The sequence below is a fragment of the Harpia harpyja genome, chromosome 13 (genome assembly GCF_026419915.1).
Source record: "Harpia harpyja isolate bHarHar1 chromosome 13, bHarHar1 primary haplotype, whole genome shotgun sequence".
NCBI classification, from domain to species: Eukaryota; Metazoa; Chordata; class Aves; order Accipitriformes; family Accipitridae; genus Harpia; species Harpia harpyja.
This window is the reverse complement of record NC_068952.1, coordinates 23,455,396-23,483,065: the sequence shown is the minus strand read 5'-3', so window position 1 is coordinate 23,483,065 and position 27,670 is coordinate 23,455,396. Positions and strand designations below refer to the sequence as shown.

General features: G+C 37.2%; 2 protein-coding genes across 3 annotated transcripts in view; one reads left to right on the top strand and one right to left on the bottom strand.

The window, feature by feature from the left end:
* Positions 1 to 1,794: 1,794 nt before the first annotated feature.
* GLO1 (glyoxalase I) lies at positions 1,795 to 11,427 on the bottom strand. 2 transcript variants are annotated; one of them, XM_052806104.1, is made up of 6 exons: positions 11,268 to 11,427; positions 9,991 to 10,073; positions 8,569 to 8,709; positions 7,681 to 7,748; positions 6,494 to 6,583; positions 1,795 to 3,851 (listed from the first exon to the last, which is right to left on the bottom strand). In XM_052806104.1, the coding sequence occupies exons 1-6, from the start codon at positions 11,346 to 11,348 to the stop codon at positions 3,763 to 3,765; spliced, it is 552 nt and encodes a 183-aa protein (XP_052662064.1). In that variant the 5' UTR covers positions 11,349 to 11,427; the 3' UTR covers positions 1,795 to 3,762. The 2 variants fall into 2 exon arrangements, with proteins under 2 accessions (XP_052662064.1, XP_052662066.1); XM_052806106.1 differs by lacking the exon at positions 11,268 to 11,427 and adding an exon at positions 10,359 to 10,505.
* An 8,655-nt stretch (positions 11,428 to 20,082) lies between these two features.
* Positions 20,083 to 27,670, top strand: part of DNAH8 (dynein axonemal heavy chain 8) — a 148,501-nt gene continuing 140,913 nt past the window's right edge. Inside the window, 6 exon segments of the mRNA XM_052806646.1 lie at positions 20,083 to 20,231; positions 21,603 to 21,792; positions 22,743 to 22,906; positions 23,894 to 24,070; positions 24,405 to 24,518; positions 26,692 to 26,799. Coding sequence (XP_052662606.1) covers positions 20,124 to 20,231; positions 21,603 to 21,792; positions 22,743 to 22,906; positions 23,894 to 24,070; positions 24,405 to 24,518; positions 26,692 to 26,799 — 861 coding nt within the window. The 5' untranslated portion in view covers positions 20,083 to 20,123.

The following is a 27,670-nucleotide window of genomic DNA, read 5'->3' as shown; positions in this document are numbered from 1 at the left end:
CCCTGTCGTTCTCATCCGCTGTTACTCGGCCGCATTCACAGCACACCTTTCCTTTGTTGAAGCGTAAGGGTGTGCTGGCCAACCCGTTGCCAGTCGGTACGTATTCCGCTTCCCTGAGCAACGAGAACCTCCTCCTGTCTGTCAGGAGAAGAACGTGGGCTTGTCTCTATGTGACCACTAGATTAATTACTGCTGTACTGCATGAAGCTAAATTTAGGCCCTGCAAGTGGCAAAGCACTACATGCTATTTAATTCCATGCTTTATTTAGCAGAAAAGAAGTGTTGCCTTAGAAGAAATAAAAATAGCATCATCTGTCATCAGTGAGAACATTAAATAATTTCAAAAATGTTTAGAACTAAGATCTTTGACATCTGTTGCTGGCTAGAAGAATCATAATTAGGTGTTTTTCTTCAGTAGTTTATTCTTGGATTTCCTAACTGAGAACACTGGTTTTAATTAGTTCTCAGTATGGCAAGTAGCAGTAACTTTTTTTGTAAAAAAAAAAACCTTGCCCACTTCATGATACTGCTGTAACAAGTTTGTAGATGCTAGTGGTTTTTTTACTAGTTTCCTCTGTATGACCTCATCATCCATCCCATTGTCTACACTTTGTCAAGCACATTAAAAAAACCCAAGGGTCATTCCAAATTTAGCAAACATGCATAGACTTTTATTTGAGTACTAAGCAGAGAACCTTCAGCATAGCCTGCTCCTCCTCGTGCAGTTATCTACTGAACTACACATGCACTCCCTTTGACTTACTCATCTGATGAACGAACTATCCCAGTTTTAATTACTGGATTCCATACAATTGGGTCAATAGCTTTTCCAGTCACACCTGTACTTTGAAGTGCAGTGAAACAAGTCTGAATGAAACACTGTATGTTGGTAAAATATGAACCATTAAGTCACACGCTTGTAAAATATTGAGATTTTCCTTGCCAACACCTTGGTCATAAAGCTTTAGGTGATACACCTGTATTGACTGAAATAAAACCTACTTCTAGACAACTTCACTTAGACTACCATTAGCCTAAATTTTTCTACTCGCACCATCTAATGAGAGATTCTGAATGGTAATGAAACTGCAGTTAGCACTTGTGCTTCAGTTGAGTTTTACTTCATTTTAAGTTCCTATTTCAGAACACCAACAGCAGAAGGGATGTGTATGAAAAACACAGTTTAGCCATCACAACCTATGTAAGCTGCAATCGAGTGCTTTGTCTCATTGCTGTAGCTCTCATGCTTCTTGGCACTATTCTCACCCTACTAACTTCAGAAGATACTGTACTAAGTTACACTACCATAGTCTTCAAATTAAGAGTTCTCTTAATTGCTGCTGTGAGGTATTCTACAATATTGTGTACCTTTTTTTAAAGTAGGGTTAGGTTTCATGAGCCAGCTGAGCCAAGCCTTCTGCTAAAACAAACAGCATTATTTACTCATTCAGGAAATGAAGGAGCCTTGAACTGGCTCCTTATTTCTGGTTAATAAACTTGCCATAAAACTAACTCAGCATTCAAGAAAATCATTGCCACTTTATTAAGCTGAATTAGCCTGCTTTGGGCAGGGGGTGCAATGTCAAAAGCCCCACGTCTGGGAGGAAGAAGACTGTGAGATCATGTGGTGACGGCTATTAAGAGAGCTCACTTAACTCGAGATCTCACTCCAAACAGTTCTAACTATATTATCCCTATCAAAATGGCCTAACATGCAGGAGAATAATCAACCGCACAAGGAACAAGACACGGAACAGGCTAGGTATTAGTTCTGGAAGTATAGGAAAGCAGAAATAGAGGATGCAACCATGAACCAATAGTGTTTATTGTTGCAGAAAAAAAGGCAACTTGACAAATAACTCAAGAAGGGAAAGAATCTATTGTATATGAATGACACTGATAAGGCACCACCTAAAGACCAGTATCTGTAGATACTAGCCAGAAAATATCATACAAATGACAAATTAAAATATCAGGGTTGTTTCATGTAACAAACAGAAAAATGAAAAAAGATTATTTTTTGAGTTACTGTGTCTACCTTCCGATGAATTTATGATTGCTTGCACATCCGTAGGGGCTATTAAGCAGAGCAATAGTTTTCACATTCTTTTTTCCAACACCTAAGGCTCAGATGAAGCATATAATCTATTTTACTCATTTCCAAGGGTAAACAAAATATCTTTGATTAAGTTTTATGAAAGATTTTTCATGTGGAGCTCTGTAAAATCACTGAGTTTATATATGCTATCTTGTTAAGGCAGACAGAATTAAGGGTTTTTCGGATAAGGAGATAGGACAGCAACACTTAGCATTTAAATCATTAACATCTACATTAGCATAGCAGAAATCAAATGCAGTACTTTCTACATTTCTGTTTTAACTTACAAGCCAGAGAGTTATTGACAGTTATTATTAACTCTGTACATTATCACTAAGTTACTAAAACATCCTGTTGACCAAGTCACACAGTTACCTTCTTCACTACTGTATTCCCAATTCATATTCTTTTACCACCAGATTTGTTACCAAAGAAGAATCCATGAACCAAAACAAATACCCTTTCAGTTACCTAGGATTCAACAATTAGCAAAGCAACAGGTCATACTGCTTTAAGGTTATTTTGTAGTTTTCACCAATGCTTTATTTGGAAGTCAATTGCAATGCCATTACACTATTCAATAGTCACATAACTGAAGACTTAGTAGGAGTTAAGTCCTACTTGAACCACAGTAAGACAGCGCAGAGAGTTTCTTTCCTTGCTGGAAGGAACAACAGGATTTCAAAACTTGACATGGTTTACACCATTCGTAACAGCTGCAACAGCACAAAACCAAGTAATTTGTGTAACATATGTAAATGCTACATGTTTTCCTGCTGTTGACAGGTATCGTTTCAGTAACCATCACTCATTTTGACAGGGCAGATCAAAATGTCTACTAGCAGGAAACTGTTGTTTCAGATACTCTTTTTCATTAATTTCCTAATGCAGAATGTACAGAGCATTTTATAGTCCCAGACTTTCACTGAAACAAAAATTACAAGCAAGTTCTTTCTAGTGTTGGAAGAGACAAGAAGGATCACTGTGAGTTAGCAACTATGAGACCTCTTATCTTGGCTGTCAATCAGCAGCCAGAAGCTGAAAGACTGAATTCCTTCTGTTGGACTGATTTATTGCCTCCACAAAGCTTCTTGTTCCAGGCAAGGCTGTTTAAGGCTGCTCCTTGAAGAGTTTTGCCTGGCATAATATAAGTAAGCTTAGGACTTTCATTAACATGTTACTACTCAAGTCAAAGTTAGTCTAACATTTTATTTTCTAGGATACAAGATAGGGCATGAAGCCTTCAGGATCTTCTGACTTCATTAAAAAAATATTCTGAAGTGGTTTTTTTTGCTCCTTATTAAAGCTCATCAGTAGTAACACAGGATTTTTTGTTGTTGTTAGTGAGATGCAGTGAATTTCTGGTCACCTATCTTTTGACAGTGTTTAGTGAAATATTAACATAAACACTGTTCAAGAGGAGAATCTGCGTAGGCGCTCTTCCAAAAAATGGTTAAATATTCCTAACTGGAAACAAATTGCAGTGGTATCACAAGACAAGAAAAAAGGAATTCAAGTACAGTGAGGTCCCAGGGGATAGTTTTAGAGGAGACTCTGAATGCGACTGATTCTTCTCCATTAAGCGAGAATTTCACAAACACTGTTACAGATTTTCTCCAGGGGACTGAAAGTGGGCATCTCCTACATAATATATTTCATTAGAACTAAGTGAGAGTCACCATGTGGTTAGGATTCAAAATTTCAATCCAGTAGCCATCAGGATCCTGAACAAATGCAAGTCCTTTCATTTTACCTATTAGGAAAAAAACCAAAAAACCAAAACCAAGATAAAGTTAAGACTACATGACTAGTTCTTAATGTCAAAACCAACTACTTTTAAAAACATTTTTTCTTTTTTTCCTTTTGCATGAGAATTAGTTCAAATTTAGACAGCTAATTCTGAAAACATCCAGATTAGTTTTTAATCAGCATTAGAACTTTTTATGCTAAATTGTCACTCTTACTCTCAACAAAGCTGTAGTTTAAAGTCACTTTGAAAATCTATCTTTTGTTGATTGAATTTTTCTGCATATGCCCCTATACATGTTCACTGTCTAAATTCAGAAAAATATCTTTGTGGTCCAGGATGCTTTGACACATTTTCTTGAACTTGCTTTGCCAGTATAAAATCCTGTGTTCCTCTGTCCTGTTCATCTCCCATCATTCCTGCCTCCACAATGAAATTTTATGTTACTGGTTTTTGTTTGGTTTTCCCCCCCCAACGTGGTTTACGGTACACATTTGCATCACTTCATAAAACAAAGAAATGCAGGGCAGGAATGTTTTAAATTTTACTGTTGGAAAAAATATTGCTCATTAAAACAGGGTCCCCAAAAGTTGTCTTCAACAGTCGATCAGGATAGCACAGCTTAACATGTTATCTTAAAGTGTTAATGACAGACTTTTAATTATACTTGCTCTATTAGGCTATTTACTGTAACAGAACCAACCTAACTGAATATAGTTTGGTTGCAAAAACTTCTGAGGGAATAGTAGATGTTTGATTCAGTTATGTAGGGAAAAAATAATATCAGGCCTCTCAGCCTGCTCCACAATGAATGTTAAGTCCAAAACTTTTTTCTCCTCCTTGGCATTTGCTTCATCAATTTTATTTCTTAATGTTAAAAAAGAGCTTTTGCTCTCCCCCCTCCCTTGACTGCTTCAAGACTTCTTTCCTGTGATTTATTCCATTTACAGTCTAAGCTTCCCCTCCTATGTACTTAGAGCTGTGCAGTGATACCGAATCAAAGTCAGGACCTCACTCTTCAACTCTCTCAGGGTTCAACAGGTGCTGAACAGATTAAAAAGGGCTCAGAAACTCTAAAATGCTAAAAATACTAAGTTCAATTCTTAAATCAAGAAATCTCTGTTCAAGTTACATTTTCAGCAACACTTCTTACATTTGCTTCAGCTGAGAACAGTGAGATGAAAATCACTTAAGTCTCTTTTCAATTATGTGTTCTTATTCCTTTAGCAAGAAATCTAGATCAATTCCAGTATGTGTACACTGAAGCTTCATGTACTAATGTTACCTTCAAACTAAAAAAACCCCCACCATTAGTACAGGCAACAGTCTAGTTTCTATAGCCAGAAGGAAGAACTATCACAGATTTGTGCATGCTGCTGGTATTAGATGTCTGTTTTGGAATGCATCAGTCCTAAAACTCTTGTGAGGTCTCTTCATGAAAGAGAATCCAGTTGAAAAATGCAAGACTTCTCTCCACTGATTTCTGCATTTTAGGCTATTTTGACATAGACATTCTTTGTTTATGTACTCTCTAGACATTCAAGTCAGATATAGACTAATGAGGCTATTTCTACCAAAGCTGACTGTCCTGGTTTCAGCTGGGATAGAGTTAATTGCCTTTCTAGTAGCTGGTACGCTACTATGTTTTGAGTTAGGTATGAGAAGAATGTTGATAACACTGATGTTTTCAGTTGTTGCTAAGTAACGTTTAGTCTGAAGTCAAGGATTTTTCAGCTTCTCATGCCCAGCCAGGGAGAAAGCTGGAGGGGCACAAGAAGTTGGGAGGGGACACAGGCAGGGCAGCTGACCCAAAGTGGCCAACAGGGTATTTCCATACCATGTGATGTCACATCTAGTATACAATCTGGGGGGAGTGGGGGCAGGGGGATCACCACTCAGGGACTAACCGGGTGTCGATTGGCAGGTGACAGGCAATTGCATTGTGCATCATTTGTGTATTCCAATCCTTTTATTATTACTGCTGTCATTTTATTAGTGTTATCATTATTAGTTTCTTCTTTTCTGTTCTATTAAACTGTTCTTATCTCAACCCATGAGTTTTACTTCTTTTTCCCGATCTTCTCCCCCATCCCACTGGGTGGGGGGGAAGTGAGTGAGCGGCTGCATGGTACTTAGTTGCTGGCTGGGGTTAAACTACAACACTGACAGAACAGTTAAAATTATAATAGCTAGTGGGTGGCATTAGGTGGATTTACATAAAAATAGCCAGAAAAGTCAAGAATTACTCAGTTTTAATGGGTGGGAGTAATTATGTCTTCTGTGTCATCTTATTTTCATGTGATAAGAACCAAACAGATGTGATATGTGAATTTGATCCATGTTAAAGTAAATTCTGTAATAACTCTGGGCAGTAGTATACATAGTAAACTGGCATCAACAGAGCATGTGAATTTTACTGAAGGTCAGACCACATACCAAAGGCACATAGCTAGACTCATTAACTATTGTTACCAAGATGGATCTATTGTCAGTTTTGCCCACTGTGTAAGAGAGTGCAGGGGTAACTGGTTCTAGCATCTTCTAAGCAGTAGCAACTACATATTACCCAGCTTTCCAGGAAGATCTACTAGACAGAATATGTTAAAAACAAGGACAAGAATTGACTTTCATTTCTGATCAAGACTTACCATCATCTGGTTTTTTCACAAATTTCACTCCTAGTTCTTCAAACCTCTTACAAGCTTTATTGACATCAGGGACAGCAATTCCAATATGTCCTGGGCAACAAAGTAAAAAGAGTGAAGTATGCTCTAAGTATTGCTGGATGTTGTAAGAAAAAGTTTGCTCAGCTGTAGTTCACAAAAGATATGATTGTATACAAGAAAAACATTGCTTCCTGAAAGAAGAGCATTGTGGGTATTAACATTATTCTCCTTCAGAAAGTTGGCTTTTAAAATAGGAACTTTACAGTTAAAATCTCTCATATTGTTTAGATGAGAATATTATCTAGAGTAGGAAAAAACATGATTTTCAATCAAACTGTTTTATCTGTGTTTCCTTTCTCGAAACATGCCCACATAACAGGATTTTGTTGCATTTGCTCAGTTCAACAGTACAAGTTTATCTTAATGCTGTATTTGTAGAGACTAACACTAGCACTATCCAAGGCCTGAGCTTACGAATCAATTCAGAAGCTTTAAATGTCAAGTGGCTAGATTGAGTATGAAACTTATTTCACAAGCCAGTGACCTTTCAAGCACTCAAAATATCAAATCAAGCCACACAAATACTAGCCTCAATGCTACAGACAAACGGAATTCTCCTAGCTTAAAATGGGTAACCAGTGGATTATAAAATAGAAATCCAAATGTAAATCAGTCTAAACACCAGGATAATCTAATACACAAGAGCAATTACTGTTCTCCATTCTGTAGTTACTATTAGCATGCATTTGCTTGCCAAAGGATTAGATTCTTTATAAAAAGTGTAACTGTGGCTCATTAGTGTGAAACACATTTGTTTACCTATTTTCACAATCTTTCACAGCATACATGCTGGAAGAAGAGAGATAAAGGACGGGATGAGATGCAAGTTCCCTTCTTTCCTAGTGCTAGTATGTTTTTGTCAAAGTAACCTACTAGAAATGTCTTTTCATCCATACAAGTTTAAAATATTTTCTCTGCTAGTTCTCACAAAAAAAACCCAAAAACCTACAGCAATACTTACCCAATAACCTTCGCACAGAATTTATATAGGTGTTTTCTAAAAAACATTTGAAACTCCATTTTTCCCCAATACACAAGGGGGAAAAAAAAAAAATCTAATCACAATAAGCCAAAGCTTAAAAACTACAAACACAAAACTAAAGACCTACCAAATCCTCGGGGATCTGAATTGCCATTGTGATAAGACTGATTTTCATCATTTTCAGTGCCCCAGTTGCTGTAAGAAGTAATTATTACATATTGAAGAAAAGCATCAAAATTAACAAATCCTAAATGGTCACTTTCCTCAGGAGGGTAAGTTATTTCTTCTAAGAAGCTACAGAATTTCAGCTGTTGGCTGCATTCATTAAACTATCAAGATTTTCCCTAGTCACAGGTCCTAGGGGTAGTCTCTGGGCTAATCCAGTCATGTTCACACCCCTTCACTAGTATTCAGGCTCTACATTTGAATGAGTCGGAGACACTCCTGTCTCATTCAGATTAGAAAGAAGGTTGCACAGCATGAGTCAGTTTTTCTACCCGTCACTGGGGAACAAACAGTGAGGGTAGCAGGTCCTGAAGCTAAGCAAGACAGTGGGGTATTTGGGAGATTCTTTCTGCACAATTACAATGATACTAAATTGTCCTGTTTATGGGAAGTTTATGTTTTGACTTAATACCTCTTTTGAATAGATTCCAAAAGCAATGGTTATCCATTATTAGGATGCTCTGGGGATCCAAAGAAAGTTCTAACCACATTGGGTTTTCCTAAATTCTGTGGCTTCTGTACCCAGATGGCATGCATACTCAAAATATAGCAAGCATTATTTCATATTTACGTACCACTGCTCACCTAGCAATTTGAAAGAGCTCAGATAAGAGAAAGATTAAGCTTCCCAAGCATCCAAGATCTCAGCAGTATTTTAAGGCTATATGACAGTGAAGATGTTTCCACAGTAATGATTACATTTTTTATTCAATCCAACAGGATTTACACTCATCCACTTCTGTTTAACCACTGTTAGCTAAATGTCATCTCTCATTATATTAATACTTACTGTGTCAGTTCAAGTGTAGCTTTTCTAGAGAAGGTCCAAGCTGTTCGCTCAGTTTTATCTTTCGGGATATCATTTTTATCTTCATACGCCAGGAAATAGAGCGAGAACTTCATAGTAGGAAAGTCAAATTTTTGAAGCAGTCTAAATGGCAACAATTATTTTGAAATAGTAACTTTAAAGGGTAATCAGGTAGCTTGCAAATAAACCAACATGCTTTCCCCAAGGAAGAATTATTGCTGTGATTTTTTGCCTTTCTGACTGTAATCCGCATCTTAAAATAGCTACGTTTTGAACTATCAAATAGAAACACTCCAGAACACATTACAAACGTACAGAAATTAGAAGAATCAGATGCTTAAAAGCCTAACTATCAGTAACTGAATAGCAAAGCCAGTACAAAGGCTCACGTTGAGGTTGCCACTCTGTTACCCGTATTTCCTCACGAAGATCTTTAAGTTTATCCACTTTAAAGTATCACCAAGGTATAAAAAGATTTACTTTGAAACTTACTTGTTCTGGGGAGCTCACTGGCACCAGACAAAGTTTAAGAACACAGCAGTATTAAAAAACAAACATACCTTTAGATGAAGTATGTTTACAATTTCAATAACTAGGTATAATGATAAAATCCATTTCAGATGTGACAACTTAATCAACTACAGAATACTTGAGGTATGCATTTTTATGCATATGCATTTAGGACATTTAACCAGAACAAGTAGGCATGCAAAATGAATCTGATTTCTTTTTCAGAATATTAGGTATTTAATTTTTATTTTCTCACACCCACACCTTCACTAAAGTGGAAGTAGTTTATTTTACTCTAGTCTGGACTCATTTCAAGATGTTTAAAAATATGCTAGAATTTTGTTTTGAAATAACTCATTTCAAATGTCAAGAATGTGCATACAGCCTTAGCATAAACACGCTGGGCTACTGCAGGGCATCTGCCTCCCAACAGCCTTCTCCAAAAGACTGAGTTTGGACCTTGTCTCCAGCTTCCACTGCCTTGGTCTCTTATGACCAGAGGTGGTCATAAGCCACCTCTGAGAACTAGTAGAAAACTTAATTTCAAGATTTATAGCAATGACTCCTGATCATAAGCACCATCATAAAAGTTACCAGTTAGCTGCGGGCTCAGTAAGGAGGAAGTAACCAAGTTGTACGCTAATAATTAATGACCTATTTAAGAAAAAAAGAAATTCCTAGTCAAGGCCAGTATTAGTTCACTTGCAGCTTAGGCATTAACTGTGCTGTAGGAGTTCTCAGAGACTGCCAGACTAACTGGGCATCAGCTGATGGGCCAGCATTGTTTATGTAGTTAGACCAATTAGTATAATTACATCAAAATAACAGAAACTTTTCTTTTCAGAAGAATAGTAGGAAAAACCAAACTTATTGTGGCAGACAACTTCTACTCACGTCATTCCAAGAACTCTTGTATAAAAATCCAGTGATTTCTTAGGATCCTTTACTCTCAACATTGTCTGCTGCAACAAAAAATCCTGGGGGGAAAATCGTTTATTGTTTATGCATCAACCAGAATTTAATTATGGATATTAACAAAAATGCCAGTTAATTATGAATCTAAAACTAGCAGGTTTAGAAGTAACAAATAGAGCACTACAGTAAGTGTAAATAAAACCTTTTGTCCTTATCTTACACATACAGATTTGTGTTAAATAAATAAGCCTTTGTAACATAATGTTTTAAAACAAATAAACAAAACCACCACTGGTATCACTCAATATATATTATCAGTGGTATCAAAAGAAGGGTATCATTCTTACCTTTATTATTCTTTTACAGAGCTGTACTGCACATGAACCACTTTGCATGCAAGCACACTAGGCACATGAATATTAGATATCGGGCCTCACTGCAGACACAGAATTTAAACAAAGCTAAACTCCTGAACTCATTATTTTTATCATTCCATTGCACAGGTGATGAATTTTTGTCAAGCTTGATGATATCTTGGCAGCAAAACCAGCCTGCAATTCTGTAAGGGTATTTGCCTGAAGCCACTGGGTAACTATCTACCAAGGGCTAACAACAACTAAGTGGATGAAAAGTGAATGGTAGGATACCCTTGACACATGTATTTAAAAAAAAAAAAACAATAAAAACCCCCAAACAGATGCAGAACAACTGAAATGCAATTACAAGGTTCTCCCCCCAAAAATAAAAATGTTTGGGGGGATTTTTTTTGCAACCCTGGCACGTGCTGGCTGAAGAGCCCCCGGAGAACCCAGTTACCCCGCGGACGAGCGCAGAGCGGCCGCTTGCTCTCCTCAGCTCCAGCCTGACCGAGCCCCGGCAGAGGCGCCCACTCGCCCCAGTGCTCCGCGGCTGGCCGGGCCTCGGGTCAGGGCGGGGCGGGTCAGGGCAGGGCAGGGCAAGACAGGGGCTCACACCGGCCGGCCCAACAGGCCCGCCCTTCACCACGATCGCGAAACCGAGTCGGGCTGGCCGACGCCGGGCCAGTCTCCCCGCATGAAGAGAGCCAAGCAACCCCCGGCCACCCCTTTCCCTCCCCAACACCGGGACTCTCGCCGGCTCCATGCCGCCTCCCATCCACCGCACGTCCACCCAGCAAAAGAGCGAGAGAGCGGGCGAGTGGGGCCGTAGCGGCGCTGCCGCAGACCCTCCCGGCGCCAGCAGCCCCGGGGCGCCCTCGTTACCCCCACGCACCCCACCTTCGTGCTGGCATCCGGCTCCGAGCAGGCGCCATAGGCCGCCTCGTCGCTGAGGCCGCTGAGCTCTGCCGGGGCCGCCATGTCGGGAGAGAAGAGGAGGAGGAGGAGGAGGTGGTGGTGCCCGCGGGAAGGCGGTGCTCCGCTCCGCCCCGCCTGCGGCCGGGTCGCTGCCTGGCAGAGGCAGCCGCGGAACGTTGCAGGGTTGTGCGGTTAGGTGCAGTGCTGCCTCATCCTTCCCGTCGGCGTTAACGGGAAGGAGCCTCCTGTCTGTGGAGTTAGTTAGCTGAAGCTTGGAATGAAACCACGGCTGCTCCGCGTTGAGGTGGCGATGCGTCCCTCTAGCTGCCGCTCGCAGGCCGAGGGTATCCTGCAAACGCCCGAGTAGGCGTAGATGCCCGCTCCAATGGCGTGGTGCTTTTTTTTTTTTGTAACTCTTTCCGATTGGTGATGCGCTGGGGTGGTTTGGAAACCTGGCCCTGCGCCTCCAGCCCTGTTTACAAACACCCGCGCTGCGCTCGCTGTGGTATGGAGGGGGGTCGGCTTCTGCCGTTGCCTACAGACGCTGGGAGAAGACTTCAAATTTGACACCCGTTGGAGTTACGCAGTGACATTTTAGCATAAACAACTAGTTCAGCTCCGAAAGAGAAGAATAGTCTTCAAAAACTCGGCATGAAAAACATTTTTTTTTCCTGGATTGAATACTCAGAAAAAAATTTTTGGTAACTGAAAAAAAGCGCATTTTTGCAGTGCAGCATTCCCGTTGCGTTACGTAGCTTCCCTAGGTACGCACCCAGCCCCTGAGCAAGGGAATTTACGGTATTAAGGGTTTTCCACAGCCCGAGCCGCGCAAAGCTCTTCGGTGCCCGACACAGTCTTCACGATACAATTACAGCTCAGCTCCTGGGGGTCGGATTTTGGCTGGGCCCGCGCGGACCGCGGCGACGCGCAGACACCGCCGGAAGAGAGAAGCAGCGGCGCGAGCTCCGAGCGCGAGCAGGCACCGCAGCCGTTGCGAGCGCCTCCTCACGGCCAGCGCCTCCTCACGACTCGCCGTCTCCCTCCGCCGCGCTATACGACCCCAGGAGGCAGGCGGGACGCGCGGGCGCGGGAGGGCTGACGCGGAGGAATAGCCGCGCGGCAGGCGTTGGAACCGCTTGCTCTTGACTGCTGAGGGGGCAGCGGCCGGCGGTTGCGCTGGGGGGGGGGGGGGGGGGGGGGGGCGCTGCCCTTCTCTCCTCGCCTTGTGAGGCATAGCTCCAGCCAGGTCGGTGAGGTCTTTGCCTGCATCGCTCTGCCAAAGCCGAAGTGCCGGTTAAGGCACCTCAGCTTCTTAAGAGAGCCAGAAGTCGGTACCCCTTGTTCTCTACGCTTGGGAATCCTCCACTTTTCCTTCCGTCCTTCACCTCATCCTCTTCCTATCTTCTAAGACCCGTGCTGGAAACCAGACTCACTTTCCTTTTTTTTTTTTTTTTTTAACATGAACAGGTACTGTAACTAAGGTTTAGAGCACCCTGGAGGGGCAGAAAGGAAAGGAAGTTGTAATATAAAAGCACATCAGATGTTACAACTAGGGTAGGTAGAACTAGCTGGAGTTCATGTTGTTTTTTGGAAAGTGTGAAAATCTCAGCTGAGCCACGAGACAGCTGTTTGGAGAGTCAAGGAGGATGACAGTATATAATGTAGTCTTTCTAAAGAGAGCTGTGACAACCCCACCTCTTTTATCTTGAGCTTTAGGGGAAGGTAGCAACTTCGCTGTCTAGTGTAAAGAGGCCCAGTTAAAAGGCAAGGAAATTAACATCCAACCTATTCCACCTGACTATCAAGGAGGAAAGTACTACTGCTAACCTTATAGATGACCAATCAGATAAACATGAAGGAAAAGAAAGGAATTAATTAATTTAGATTTTACACTTTCCTTTTTTTTGTTACTTTCTTAAGTTGTTTTTTTCTTAGTAGTTTTACTTCAGGAAAGAGACAACCTTTTTCTATAATGGGTGGTTACATACCAAAGTCCACAGAACAGTGGCCACTGCTAATCATGGGCAACAATAAGGAGCTAGTAATGTAGCAACAGGTGTTGCTTTTCATGTGAGCCTCACTTCTGATTTTCTATTTCCTGAACCAGGCAATAGTGTCTAAGAGAGTATATAACACAGTTATACATGTAGTTAGCTACCTTAAGACTTCACAAGAACTACTAGGTAATTCTTGATAGTTATTTTAATCCTTATGGTAATAGTACTCTGAGTAGAATGACAATTTCTGTGCTTTTGTTGTTGTCTGTTATTCTGGGTATGATATTAATGGTATATTTGAACATTTTTTTTATAAAATATTCCTCCATTGTAACATCCCTGTGCAACTGAACAAGCTACTTTTACAGGAGAAAATTAGATACAAGGTAAGGACTTTAGGTATAGTTCTACTGAGTATTATGGTGCCTTAAAACTAGTTGCTCAATCCATGTGTAGATTTGAGCACACTAAATAAAACATTTAATTCTCTCTATATATTTAGGAGTGTTAAGATCTACAGAATGGGGTTGATGGCAGCTAGCAAATGCAAGTGGATGAGTATGCCCCATAATAGGAAAACATGGAGAGAGAGGATTTAGATGCTTTTTTGTAGCTCTGAATTATGGGCTTGGGATTCAGAAACCAAATCTTTCCTAGGCTTATATGCTAGTAGAGTAGAAAGGGAAAGAAAATGGAAGGAGCCATCTTTGCATAACAGCCTACTGCTCTGCAGTCAGCCATGAATATACTTTGGTTTGGGCCATTTTAGAAATCCTCATCTAGGACAATTAACCTGCTAGTCCCTAGTCAGCAGGAGATAGACTGAGAAATTCCTATCTCCTATTGAAGAATGGTATCCATTCCCTACAAACTGCAGTGTTCCAGGGTTTAGGCACAGAAGGAAGAGAAAATGTGGCTCTGTTTCATTATGCTGAAGATGTCTGATGGTAAATTAAATTTTTTCCACTGAAAAAAGTACTATCCCCCACCCTCTGTTTTGCATTACTTCTGCAAACACACGTTGTAAAAATATTATGCATGATGAGGTATTTGTATAAAAATCATGTGTAAGTATTTGTGTGAGCAGTGATTTAAGACCTGGTACGGAAGTTTATTCAAGGCTTTTTGTAAGCTCAGTTGCTGAATGTGTGTGTATATTTTGCAAACTAAAAGTTAAACAAATAATTTATATTCTAAATAATTTCTATTTCTCAGTAATTAGATACTCAGTGACAGTATTAATATTTTAAGAATTTTATTTATTATATAGAAAGATGTTTACTCCATGAAATATAAATATATGGTAAATTATTTTTAAAAAATATTTCTGTAGTCATCTTCAGCTGGACATTTGTAACCTATCATAAAATGTATATAAATGTCTATTATCTTAAGAACTTGAAGAGGACTTCATAAGACTATTAAATGTATATACCTGGGAAGTTGGTTTTGAGATGCTCTCATTTTTTGTGTTTTTATTCCCTACCTTGCTCTTCCTTCCAGATTTTTCAAGTCCATCTTTTCAGGAAGACTGGATTGTTATAAACGCAGATTTTTTTTTTTTTTTTTTCAAATTTCAGATTTCAAAATGGAGAGGGTACAAAAAAATAATAAAGAAAGTTCAAACACTGGAGAAGATGCTGGGCCCAGTCTTGCTGCCACAAATAATGCTGGGTCTAATCTCACTGCAGAATGTTCTGTGCCTGCTCCCATTGCACTAGAAGATGCTGTAGCCAGATCTATTCGCCATACTCGAGAAATAGCAAGCTTTTCTTCTTCCCAAGAGTCTTTTTCTATTGCAAGCCAAAGGTTGTCTAGGTTCTGCCGGAGCACTAGTGGAGTTCTGTCCTTGCAAGAAGTTTTAAAAGAAAAACAGGTTTAGTATTCAATCTTAGGTCGTGAAATAGATTTCTGGTTCTTTTCTCAGATGATTAAACTCAGTTTATATTAGTTGTTTCTTTTTTTTTCTTTCTTTCTTTCTTTTTTTTCTTTCCTTTTTGTTTATACTGAGTTCTTTTATTAAATTATTCCTGGTAGAAAGTGAGTGAGACTTTGTTTTTAATGTTTGCAGTATTTTAAGATTTTATTTTAAAGTAAAGGAAGGAAGCAGGAGATATTAACTGAATAATTTGCACTGAAGCAAAGCTGTACCCAGCTTAGTTCCTGCAAATATTTACCCACTCTAGATACTTTAGTTTTAAATTGGTGTTGTGACCTTTCTGTATTGATATAATAAATTGAAATACTGATTGTGAAAAATAAAACGAGTTAATATGGCACAGAAATATCTTAAAATCTAGCTGTAATATATTTAATGTTTGCTTTTCCTTGAAATATCACCAGAGTTGACTTTATGTTTTATAATAGTTCTTAATAATTTGTTCTTCTGTTAGCCTCTGAAAATTTAGATTTTTTTAAAGAGTAGGGCTGTTATGTATTCTTATAACACAAGACAGTAGATTTCAGCATTAGTTGCAAGTTAAGTAGCAGGTCATTGTTGTGATCGCTTTGTGTATTTTTAGTTTGAAAGACATGTTTAATGTTTTAGGCTCAATACAAAGAAGCAAGAGAATATCGAAGAAAAAAAGTTGATGCTTCATATAAATACATATTTGAAGTTCTCAGTGTCAGGCTAGGTTTAGACTTAAAAACTGTGGAAGAAATTATTTTGGATGCCCCTTCGGTGAGTCTGTTCTGTATGTTTGTTGATTTCAATTTTTAGTCAAAATATATAGCAGATTGCCCCTTTGACATGAAGTGTTATCCATCATTTAGATTTCTTCCAGCAGAAAATGTGGTTAATAAGGCACACAATTAATCTAAAATGATACCTGACTAAATCATTCAGCTTATTTGCAAATCTGCCAGGAAACTATTCCCAGGGGTTTTGATTGTGGCTTTTTCATCTTTCTTACCTCAAGGAAAATACAATAACTGCTGTTATTTTTCAAGGGATTCTTGTCACATCCACCAGTTCCATCAAGTTTCATCCCTTTCAGCCTGACATTATTATATTCTAAAGATGGTAGTTTTTATTTGTTAAGCATGTCCTCACTGAAATGCCAGAGATTCTGCAAGAATATGTGTAACTTCATAGGAACATTTTGAAACTTAAGTGTTACTTGGTAATAAGAGAAAAGATTAATCCTGCACCATTTAATTAATGTAATTACATTTTGAAAGACCCATTAAATAATTTCTGGGTTTGAGTGCTTTGTTTATTTTCGGATGTTTAAAAGATGGGATAGTGGGTTTGTAGAGTGAATAGATCCCAAACCTGTGGAACTTCTGAAAGCTCAGTCATTCTTCATGTGTCTTTAGTGTTGTGTCTTTCATAGTGTTTCAAAGTGCTTGAACAAACAGGAGCAACCAGCTAAACTGTTCTTTTAGTAGAGTATCAAGTCAGTATGGCTGTATGTGAAAAGATATGACCCTTGCCTTCTCTGATTGCATGATGTTGTTTTTGTCTGTTAGAGATATTTCACTTAGGATTCAGAGCTCAGCCAGATATTGTCTCCTTTGATCAAACAAATCATTAGAACTTTAGCTGTTCACTTACAAGTCAAATTTAGTCCCAAATTTGTTGTTTACTGATATATAATGTAAAATGTACTTAAACAGTCCGGTTTTTTCTGATGCTTATGCAACACAGAGGTGCTTTACACTGTTGTCAATCAGCTAACATTTCCTTTTTTTACAGTTGCTAAGTGGTAGATATTTTTAGATCATCCTGACTTCATGTAAAACTGCTGATCTAGGCTGTGTTTGATTAGTTCAGACACTTGAGAACCTTTGTGTTCTTAAGGTGCTTTTTTAAAGTTTTGGTTCGGTTTGGGGGATTTTTTTTTTTTTTTTTGCTGTCACCAGGACCATCTGAAAACTTTCTATTGTCAGAAATCTTCCAGTTTTAGTTTATTCATAAACAGTTTAGGCTGCTGGGGCTGTGTGAACATTGTCCTTTAACAAATTGTCAGTTAATAAATTCCCATATACATATCATGTCTTTGACATCTGTGAGTTAAGTTTTACCCTTTAAAGCATTAGCCTGTATGTGTATTCACACAGTGAGTGTTTGTACCACATGGACCTGAACCAGAAGCTATTTGTAGAAGCAGTACCTACAGGGACAGCTCACATCCTACCTCCTGTGTAAAATAATGCAAGGCCAAAAGTTGCTGTTTGCCTTTCTCTTCCTCTCAGGTTGGAGTGCTTTTTGTAGCAGTGAATCTTCTGATTTTTGTCATTGCCCTTTCAGTACTTTACCATTTTTTTTCTTTTATTTCACTATTGGGGGGGGGATTTTTTCTGTATTTTTCTCAGTTATTCACTAGTGCCTATTAACCAAAGTGAAAGTGCAGCATGCATTTCTAGAGCAGTCTTGATTTTACTTCTTTTATTTTCACACAATGTTGTCTTCTCAAAGGAGTGGGTTTAAATTCTGTCCACCTGGGTGTCGCTCATTTTCCTATCACTGTTCTGATTCAGATGTTATATTTGTTTATTTGGGGGGGGGGAATCATGTTCATAAAAAAAAAAAAATACCACACCTAGGGGTGTGTATGCTTTGTGCTTGAACAGGTGATGCACCTCCAGACATACTTACTAGCTAAATTTTGTCAAAAAGGGGGGGGAAATGGGAGGAAACAAGAGCTCTCGCTACCAAGGTTGAGCCCTTCACTTGGACAGTTTGAACACCAAGTCACATCTTGTTGAGTTAGTCATCCTTGCAGGTAACTACAGAGACTGTGAAAGAAGCTGGATTTTGACCAGATCAACCAGTACCTTCTGGTCTCCTCCAAACCTTCTTTCAGTGGTTTTTAGAGCTTTGTTCGCTTTCTGCTAAATCACATATCCTGGTTTTACCAGGATGCACAAATTGCCTAGTGCAGCTTGAAAATTCAGGTTTTGGAAACCCTAGTTATAATTTCAGGCAAGTTCTTCAAAGTGATAATTCATACACAAACAGTGTTTGTTTCAAAGCTTTGCATCCTTACTATCCAAAGCACCTTGTATAACATGACAAAATCAAAATGCCTATCTAGAGACCTGTAGTGTCTTAGGGTGGCCACTTTATGGACAGGTACAGCAAGCTAATTATGGGGCAGCATGGTCTCCCTCAGATGTGATCTCCTTGTCCTTCCAGAGGTCAGCAAAATCTTTGCCATTGTGAAAAGATTTTGGAGCCAACTCGGCCAATTCATGTCTCCAGAATAAAATCCTCATGTGTCATGTTACTCCTCTTTTACAAATTAATCTTTTACATTTAGGGGCAGAGTAGCGATAGCAGGGTATGTCAAGTCATGCAAATCAGCTGTGTATGTTTCTAAGGCTCTTATGACCAGTTACTTCCAGTTGATACTTTAGACTTACAGATCTCTGTGAGTGACAGAATATTCTCCAGTGTCTCTGCATTACTGGACAAGACCATAGTGATATATATATAACTGATATACAGTTATCAGGAGCTAGGCCACCTGTGTGTGCAGGTTCAGTACTTGAAGGCAATATTTGAAATATCTATTATGTTGTTTTATAACTTCTCACAGTATTTGAGGATAAACATTATGTGCCACCCAAACTTTAAACAGTGGCGTGGTCAAATTATTTTTGCATGTCTTAAAGGCACATAAAATATTTTGAGTAACAAGTACTTATTTTTTGATTTAACAGTTGGAAGCCTTTGATTCTTTTTTTGCTAAGGGAGGAAGTAAAACACTGAAAGTTTTCTATCAAGAAGGAGAAGCACCAGGAATAGGTAAATTTTTAGCAATATTAAGACAGGGAGATATGATAGTGCCTTCTATTATTAATTTTGTTTAATGTTTCCCAGAATAAAATCTGGGTTTACTTGTTCATAATTTTGAAGCCTTTTGCTATAAGGACTGAAAATTCATATTTTAAATGCTTGCTTTAAGTCAAATTGTTTAGAAAAATTTCAGTCAATTTTAGCCATTCTTGGATGGAAAGCTATAAAAAGATAAGTTCTTCTGAAATCTTAAATTGGTTGCAACTTTTTCTTACAGGAGTTATGCCCCCAGTTCATTAGAAAGCAATTTCATAAAACCTGTCTGAATTTGCATTTATTATAAATATTTGAAATTTTTTAGTTTTCACATGCTTGGTAGAGAATTAGAATTTAATGTCTAAAATCCCTAATGATTCTCTAAGCACTGAACCTGCTGTTCCCTTACCTATTTATATGAAATCAAGTTGCATAGGATTATACCCACAGAGGACCTGAGGGTATCTCATATTCTCTGTTTTCTCACTTAGGCATGACATTTTGTTTGATAGGGCGAACGCAAATAAACAAAGTACCTTGGTCACCAGCAAATTAACCCAAAATGAGGGTTCCTCACTATGAAGGCAGTGAGGCACTGGAACAGTTTGCCCAGAGAAATTGTGGGTGCCCCATCCCTGGAAGTGTTCAAGGTCAAGTTGGATGGGACTTTGAGCAATCTCATCTAGTGGAAGATATCCCTGCCCACAGCAGGGGGGTTGGAACTAGATGATGTTTAGGGTCCCTTCCAACCCAAACCTTTCTATGATGAACCTGAGCAAGTTCCCTTTTCAGTGTAGTACAATGTGCCAAAATTGCTTTGTAAGACATATGTTATATGTTTGGTGTAGATTTTTAATTGTGTGGTTAATTACAGCCACAAATTCTGCTGGTTTTGATTCTCTTACACAAGAAGAAAATAAATGTTTTCTATGTTGAATTTTGTTTCACTATGTTGATTTTAAGCATTTGATAATACCATTACTTTCAAAAATAGTGACACCTATGAAATTCTTTTCAGAATGTGGTCGGACAATTCCAGGAGTTGTAAAAGGAAGTAAAATGATGCAATTGTATGTGGACAATACACCAGACAAATTCATAGGACTATGCTTATTTTTTGTTCGTTGTAAGAATGACAGCCCTTTAAGTGCAAAAACTATGCATGAGGTATTCTCTCGTATTTGAAAAACTAAAAACTTTAAAAGTAGTTATTTTTGTTTCATTATTTGTTTCGCTATTGTCACGTAACTAAAGTTGCTGGTAACCGCGTTTTTTGAATGTTAAGTTATATCATGCTCTTTCCTTTTTGGGTAGACAATGAATAGCTGTATTACTTCAGCAAATACTCAGGATATCTTGTGAATTCAGCATCTTACAGGACTCTTGTTAAAGAAGTCAGCATTTAGATTAATTTCTCATTCTCCTTGCTGTTTTTGAAGAGCTTAAAGCCACCAAGATGGGATCAAAATCTCTAAACTAGAAGGACTCACTGAGAAGACTTTATTGCAAATACCAGGAGAGGAAAAGTTTACTTGTACCTTTCTCTTTTATGTGTCTTTGAATGTGTGAAATACACTTTTATCCTATGTAAATCATGTAGCATGAGCTTTTCTGCTTTACAAAACAAATTCTTAGATAAGTGTGGGCTTCATTCTCATTTACAGCTACACATCTTAATACTTGGGCAGTGCTCAAGGGACTGTAAATTTATAACAATCAGTCCTATACATATATCTTCTAATTAATATGATTTCAAATTCTTCAGACAGAAAATCCATTATTAACTTATATACTTTATATTATATATTAAAAATGTTTTACTCCTTTTGAGAGCTAAGAAGGTGAAGGGGGAAGAGCACTACTAGAAGTAAGATACAAGATCTGTCTTTATCAAAAGTCTCAATATTGGTCATAAATATTACCTTTGCATCAAATTCCTTACTGAAGTGATAAGAAAAGGGAATTTATGTTCTAGGAAGTTAGTTACATGAAATATGCTAATATTTGCTGATTTGAAGGACATTTAAAATGTTGGAATATTAAAAATAGTCAGAACTTAGGAAGTTTAGTTTTGGAGAGTAGACAAAAATTTCATCTGAACCAAAGTAATATACATTCAGTCAAATAATTGCTTCTAATATAGTTTCAGATATGGACATTCAGAGCATTTTTGCTACTTGCGTTTCATTACTTAGTACCTAATTGTAGATGGGGACATGTGGAATATTTTTAATTGTTATGTACTATTTAAAAATTTCCAAACTTTCTGTATGATAGGGAAATAACTGAAATTAAAAAAAAAATATAGCCTGGCAGCCTTTTAAAACTGTATTAAATCAGTATTGACTTCTCTTTTTTTATTGAAAACAGTATCTTATGGTCACATTGTAGGATTCAGTATTTTGTAAAAATTTTGTCTCCTTAAATTAAAGTTTTCATTGGCAAATTGGAGTGCCTTTATAAAAAGAATACACTGATTTTATAATACTGTTTCCAGTCTGTTACTGCATTACTAACAATCATTCTGTTATAATGCAGGATATATTCTTTGGTGTTTTGGATGCCACTGAAGGACTCCTATGTGGTGTTAGGAATATGATAGAAAAGATTTTTCTCCCTGCTATCCTCGCAACAAATAATTGGGGTGCTTTAAGTCAGACCAAACAGGATACAAAAGACAAACAGAATTTCGTGGAAACAATTAACAGATACCTTTCATTTTTAGAAGGTAATCATTGCATTTAGGAAGCAATCAAACTAGGGGTATTCTACTTAAGAATTTATGTTTAAAACCAGTAGTACATAGGTAAGGAACTTTTCATGTTCTGCAAGGAAAAATAAAATTATCAATTACTTGCATAATAAATACAGGAGTAGGTTATTTACTTAATACTCTAGTGATATATTACTTTTAAAGAGTGTCGTGGTTTAACCCGAGCCAGCAACTAAGCACCATGCAGCCACTCATTCACTTCCCCCCTGCCCAGTGGGATGGGGAGAGAATCGGGAAAAGAAAAAGTAAAACTTGTGGGTTGAGATAAGAACAGTTTAATAGAACAGAAAGGAAGAAAATAATGCTAATAATAACAATAGTAAAATGACAATAATAAAAGAATTGGAATATACAAAACAAGCGATGCACGATGCAATTGCTTGCCGACTGATGCCCAGTTAGTTCCTGAGCAGTGATCTGCTTCCTCTGCCAACTTCCCCCAGTTTATATACTGGGCTTGATGTCACATGGTATGGAATATCCCTTTGGCCAGTCTGGGTCAGCTGCCCTGGCTGTGTCTCCTCATAGGTTCTTGTGCCCCTCCAGCCTTCTTGCTGGCTGAGCATGAGAAGCTGAAAAATCCTTGACTTGTTGCCAAGTAGTGTATATACTAACTGAAAACATCAGTGTGTTATCAACATTCTTCTCATACTGAATCAAAAACAAAACAGTATACCAGCTACTAGAAAGAAAATTAACTCTATCCCAGCTTATACCAGGACAAAGAGGAACACTGGATTTAAAATAAGAATCTTCTGCTTTATGTGACTGCAGTAAAATGGCTATTACATTGAAACAACACTGACTGCAGACATATATTCCCAAATTTAAATGCTTAAACTGGTAGAAATTAATTTTAGAGTCTTAATTGTTTCTGTATTGTAATTGTTTTTTTTTTTTTCCAGGGCCTATAATAAGCATTGAAGGAACTGTTGAGTTGAAAAAAATAGATTACATTAATTTTTCTAAACTCCAGTCCTTTGAGAAAGTAACTGCAGCAGCTGATAATCCTGACATGGTTCACCAGCTAGAGGAAGTACTTATGATATGGTATAGACAAATTGAACAGGTAAGTTGTTGTTTTAACACATCAATCCAGCATGAATATGAATAGCTATTTATAAATTATATGAGACTTGCCTGAAGTTAGCTGAAGGCTTCAGCTGCATCTCCACCTGAGTAAGACAAGTGCTTCACTTCTATGCACAAGTTAAGTAGGTAGTCCTTATCCTTAGGAACTTAGCCTAGCAAGAATAAGAGTTTCTGAACAGTTAATGCACAAATAGTAAGAAGGAGAGGACAGAAGGATGCAGGAGTAATAACACTGGTGAGGACCACATATATATATATATACACAGTTAGGTATACTCTATACATTACCTATTAAGTTTCTGCTGCCAGTCATGGTATGAGATACTACTGTTTGCAAGATCTTTGACTGAGCCCAGTAGGGCATTTTTGATCCTGTGTAAATCCTACATGGTAACGTCTCAGTTATCCAAGTAATTGGTGTCTGAGACTTCTGTGATAAAGCACTGAACCCCTTGTCAAAATACAGAATCTGTGTAGACTGGGACATACTTTACTTGTAAGGGCATACTATGTTTAGTGTGTTTAGCTCATGAGAATAAAAATGTAAAAGACATGTAAAAAGAGCTGACTGCACTTTTACCAACATACAAATGAGTACGTTTATGACTTTACATCTGATATTTCATGTTTTTATTAAAATAGTTCAAGTTTTTACAAGTGAAGTTACATTTGGTGCTTTTCAATCCATAGATTCTGATTAAAGAAAAAAATATGGGTATATGCTGAAATTCACCCAGTTTATGACAGCAGTTGAACATATGTATTGGTTGCCTTCATTTCAGTTTGAGAATATGATTAAATTCAAACTCAGGATGCTTTTCCAAATCAGAACCATTTTCATGTGTCAATAACTGCAAGCTTGTTCCTTTTTAAGTTAGTATCCTCAGAGTGTTTCTTCTCTCCTTTATAAGGATTTGTCTGTTCTCTATAGTAGATGTTTGGGTTTTTTTCAAATTGGTTGCAGGTTCTGACTGAGAGTAAGCAGATGAGGAAAGAAGCTGATGACTCAGGTCCACTGACTGAACTAGAGCACTGGAAATGTATGTCTGCTAAATTTAATTTTATTATTGAGCAGATCAAAGGACCAAACTGCAAAGCTGTCATTAACATTCTGAATGTTGGACATTCTAAACTACTAAGGGTAATTATTTTTTTCTTATGTTATTTTTTTACTATAGTAGACAAAGCTTGTGATAATTATTTTGTTTCATTGCATCTAAGAGAGATTTCCTGAGGAGAATTAAAAGAGGAAAATTTAGATATGGTGCTGGTGTGCTTAATATTTTAAGAGAAAGAACGAGGCATTTTTAGAGATACAGATAAAAATTATCATAAATGAAATTAACTTTTATTGCCGGCTTTGACAATGCCTTTAAAAAATTAATTTACCAAGGTTTACTTCTGGCACATCAGTGCAAGTTAAAGAAATAGTTCACTATGTATAAAGTTTTTTCACAATACTGTTTTCCCTCTAGATGTGGCAAGAGTTAGATGCCAGAATCACAGATGCAGCAAATGAATCGAAAGATAATGTGAAATACTTATGTACACTTGAAAAAGTTTGTCAGCCACTTTACAACTATGATCTTGTAAGTATGCCTTTCATCATTCTTTAAACAAAGTTTAGGTATTTACTTAGAATGCCCAGGGCAAACGAAATCTTCTTTGTATTTGCTCAAAAGTAAATTTTCTAATTTACTTTTCTATTTTTCTGATTTTTTTTCTGAACACCTGTCAAGCTAAATGTTAAAGCGTTAGTTTATTCTACATTACATAAAATATGTATTTATTGATAAATACATATGATTGCCTAGTAATTCAGTCCTGCTGCCAACATTATATTTAAAATGAGCTAAAACAGATACATATTTTATAATAAAAGAATCTTAAAATATGTCTTTCACTGAAAATTCCATACGTGTCAATGAACAATCACACAGCTGTAACCAAAATAACAAAATTTCAGTTATATAGAGAATAATGAAACCTAATGTCCTACCTGCCTCCAGTCCTGTGTTAGGAAGAGTTGCATTTCTTTTGAATTGCTGGCAGCTTAGGATCTTACTTCAAAGTTTTAACTGAGGGGAAGAAAAAAGTCTGTGATAATGTATGACATAGAACTGGTACTGCACGTCATAGTAGGCGAAAGGAGTATGATAAACAGTATTACCAAGACGCTGTTTATTTTCAGCTCTTCAGAGTATCACTAGAGGGTGCCAGATACCGGGCCATAATGACGAGCTGCTTCACATGAGTTATTAAGATAAAATTATTTTTATCTTAAACAAAGAGACATTTGTGGGTGGAAACCCATTAAAGAGTTCATCAGTCTACTAATACAGGATAGTTAACTATAGTTCTTTGTTTAATCTGGAACAATTTGGATAAATCTGAATTTATGTTTCATTTCTTGGAACATCGTTCCAGACATCAAGATAATTTAAGTAGGATTTTTTATGGTATTCAACTTAAAAATAGTGACATCCAGGTTAAATATATCCTGTTTTAAAAAGAAATACATTCTGGATTGAGTTGAATTTAATATCTGATATTGAAAAGTATTTTAAATATTAGTAGATTAGGAATGGAGTACATGCAGATTCAATATGAAATTTAGTGTGTGTGTAAAATATGGCATTTAGTGTATGCAATATCACACATAGTCACATTTGTAGCTGAAGTGGGTTACTATATGAAAATTTAGACTGAGCGTTTAACTCAGGTTTTGAATCAGAGAAATCTATAGTTCACTATTCAGGGGTTTATTTTTTTGTCAAGGATTAAAAAAGAAAACCAGTAGACTCAGAATCTCCTGATTCCATTTGGGTGGAGGAGCAGGGAAGGGTGATGAACAACATGTGGACACTGACAGTTGTTTTTATACCATATAGCCTTTCTTTCACACTCTTCTGCCTAATGCAAATGCCTGCTAAATTTAGCCAGAGTATTAGTGTGTTTCCTTTGAGTTTGAAGCCCAAAAGTGGCTTCTCTGTTGAGGAGTGACAGTCAAAATTACTTTTTCTTGATGTTCTGAATTGCAATCTCTGATAAGTCCCTGATAATGTTAATGAATTATCATTTTTTACCTTTTTTCTTTTTTTTCTAAAATACTTCAGAAGTGATTGAATTACAGAACACTTGTAATACCACGGTTTGATTTTACTCATATGAACAATGATTTCATGAAACATGTGAAAGACTTAGATGCTTCACATGATGATTGAATGAATTAGGCACTTGTCACAATGTTAATTTCATTGATAATTACTTCATGAGTTTTTTGAAATGTCTGAATGAAATATTTTACGTAATGATTGTAATCACAATGTCATTGCACAGACTATATTTAACAGCTGTACCTGAAGGAAAACAAAAGCATTAATCACAACCACTGTCAGCTGCCAGAAGAATATTTTCTTTTGTGCCAAAAAGTTCAACCTGTACTTTTTGAATAAACGTTCAATTTTGATCATCAAAATAGCATATTAAAATATTTATATTAATATCTTTAATCTGATTTCTCACCAAATCATCTATGAGTTTTATTGTTTTTATTAGTTAAGGTTTAAAAATTTATTGAGTATGATTAGCTTTTTTTTTTTTTTTTTTTTTTTTACAACAAACTTTTTGTTAACATGCCATGGCATTTTGAAGATTGGTTCATGTGATTTAGGGAAAAATGTAATTTAGAAGTTGTCAATAGAATAGAAATATAGTTGCCAAGAATAGAAAGTAAATTTTTTCTCAAAACTCTGCTTTAAGGTATCAATGATACATGGAATACCAAACTTGATAAATACTATTCGAATGATTCACAATGTTTCAAGATATTATAATAGTTCTGAGAGGATGACATCATTGTTTATAAAGGTAAATATATTAAGTAATATTCATTATAAAAACTCTGTGATTTCTCAGGAAAAAAAATTGTTTAAATCAGTAGGACATTTGTTAAAGAATGGTAATAAATGGTGGGTGTCTGCATGGGAAAGGAGGGTAAGTCTGTTGATCAGGAGGTGATTGAACTTGGATTAGAGACTTGTCATCTGGAAGGAACTTTGTTGTTATTCTTGGTTCAGCAAAATTAATTTTTTTCTTATCTTCTTGATTAATCTCCTGATTTGAATTAATCTGCTCAGTTGTTTCCTAAGTCACTGAATCCACAAAGACTCTGTTATTATCAGCCTTGAATACCTAATTAAGCAGATGGCCATCAGTTTGACTAGGCTATTCCTCCAAAAGGTATGAAAGACAAAAGGTTATCTGTTTTCAGAAGCAAGTCATACTTGAAAAGCTAATTGAATATCAGGTCGTAAACTTTTCCACCTTAAACAAGAAATAAAGACCAGCTCAATAATTATACTAATGTATTTTGCGGAATCTAGGTATTCACTGCAGGAAAACATGGTTTGTGTAATGGTTATAGAACAAAGAAATCCTTTATAACTAAAATACGCACCTCCAATAAGCATATAGGGGAAATTCATAGTAGACCCTTGTTACACCACTTTTTTTTTTTTTTTACTTTTTTTTTTTCAACACCCCAGGTAAAGTGTAAAGTTTTGTTACAATTCAATTTGAACTAGGATATTAAGAAATATGTGCTTTTTTGAGGCTAAATTTATCCATGGCTGTGGCTGTTTTCCATACATCAGATGTTAGGTATGGATTATGCAGCAATGTTTATATTGCCTCTTACGTAATTGGGTTTTTTATATGTTTGTGTATTGACACTTGCTAG

Bases quoted from the DNA above. Each gene is read 5' to 3' on its own strand.
- GLO1 (XM_052806104.1), bottom strand. From the start codon at position 11,348: ATGGCGGCCCCGGCAGAGCTCAGCGGCCTCAGCGACGAGGCGGCCTAT. The intron at 6,584-7,680 runs GTAGGTCTTTAG...TTTGTTGCCCAG, and splicing joins TTCAGATCCCCGAGGATTTG to GACATATTGGAATTGCTGTC. The intron at 3,852-6,493 runs GTAAGTCTTGAT...TTTTCCTAATAG, and splicing joins TGTGAAAAAACCAGATGATG to GTAAAATGAAAGGACTTGCA.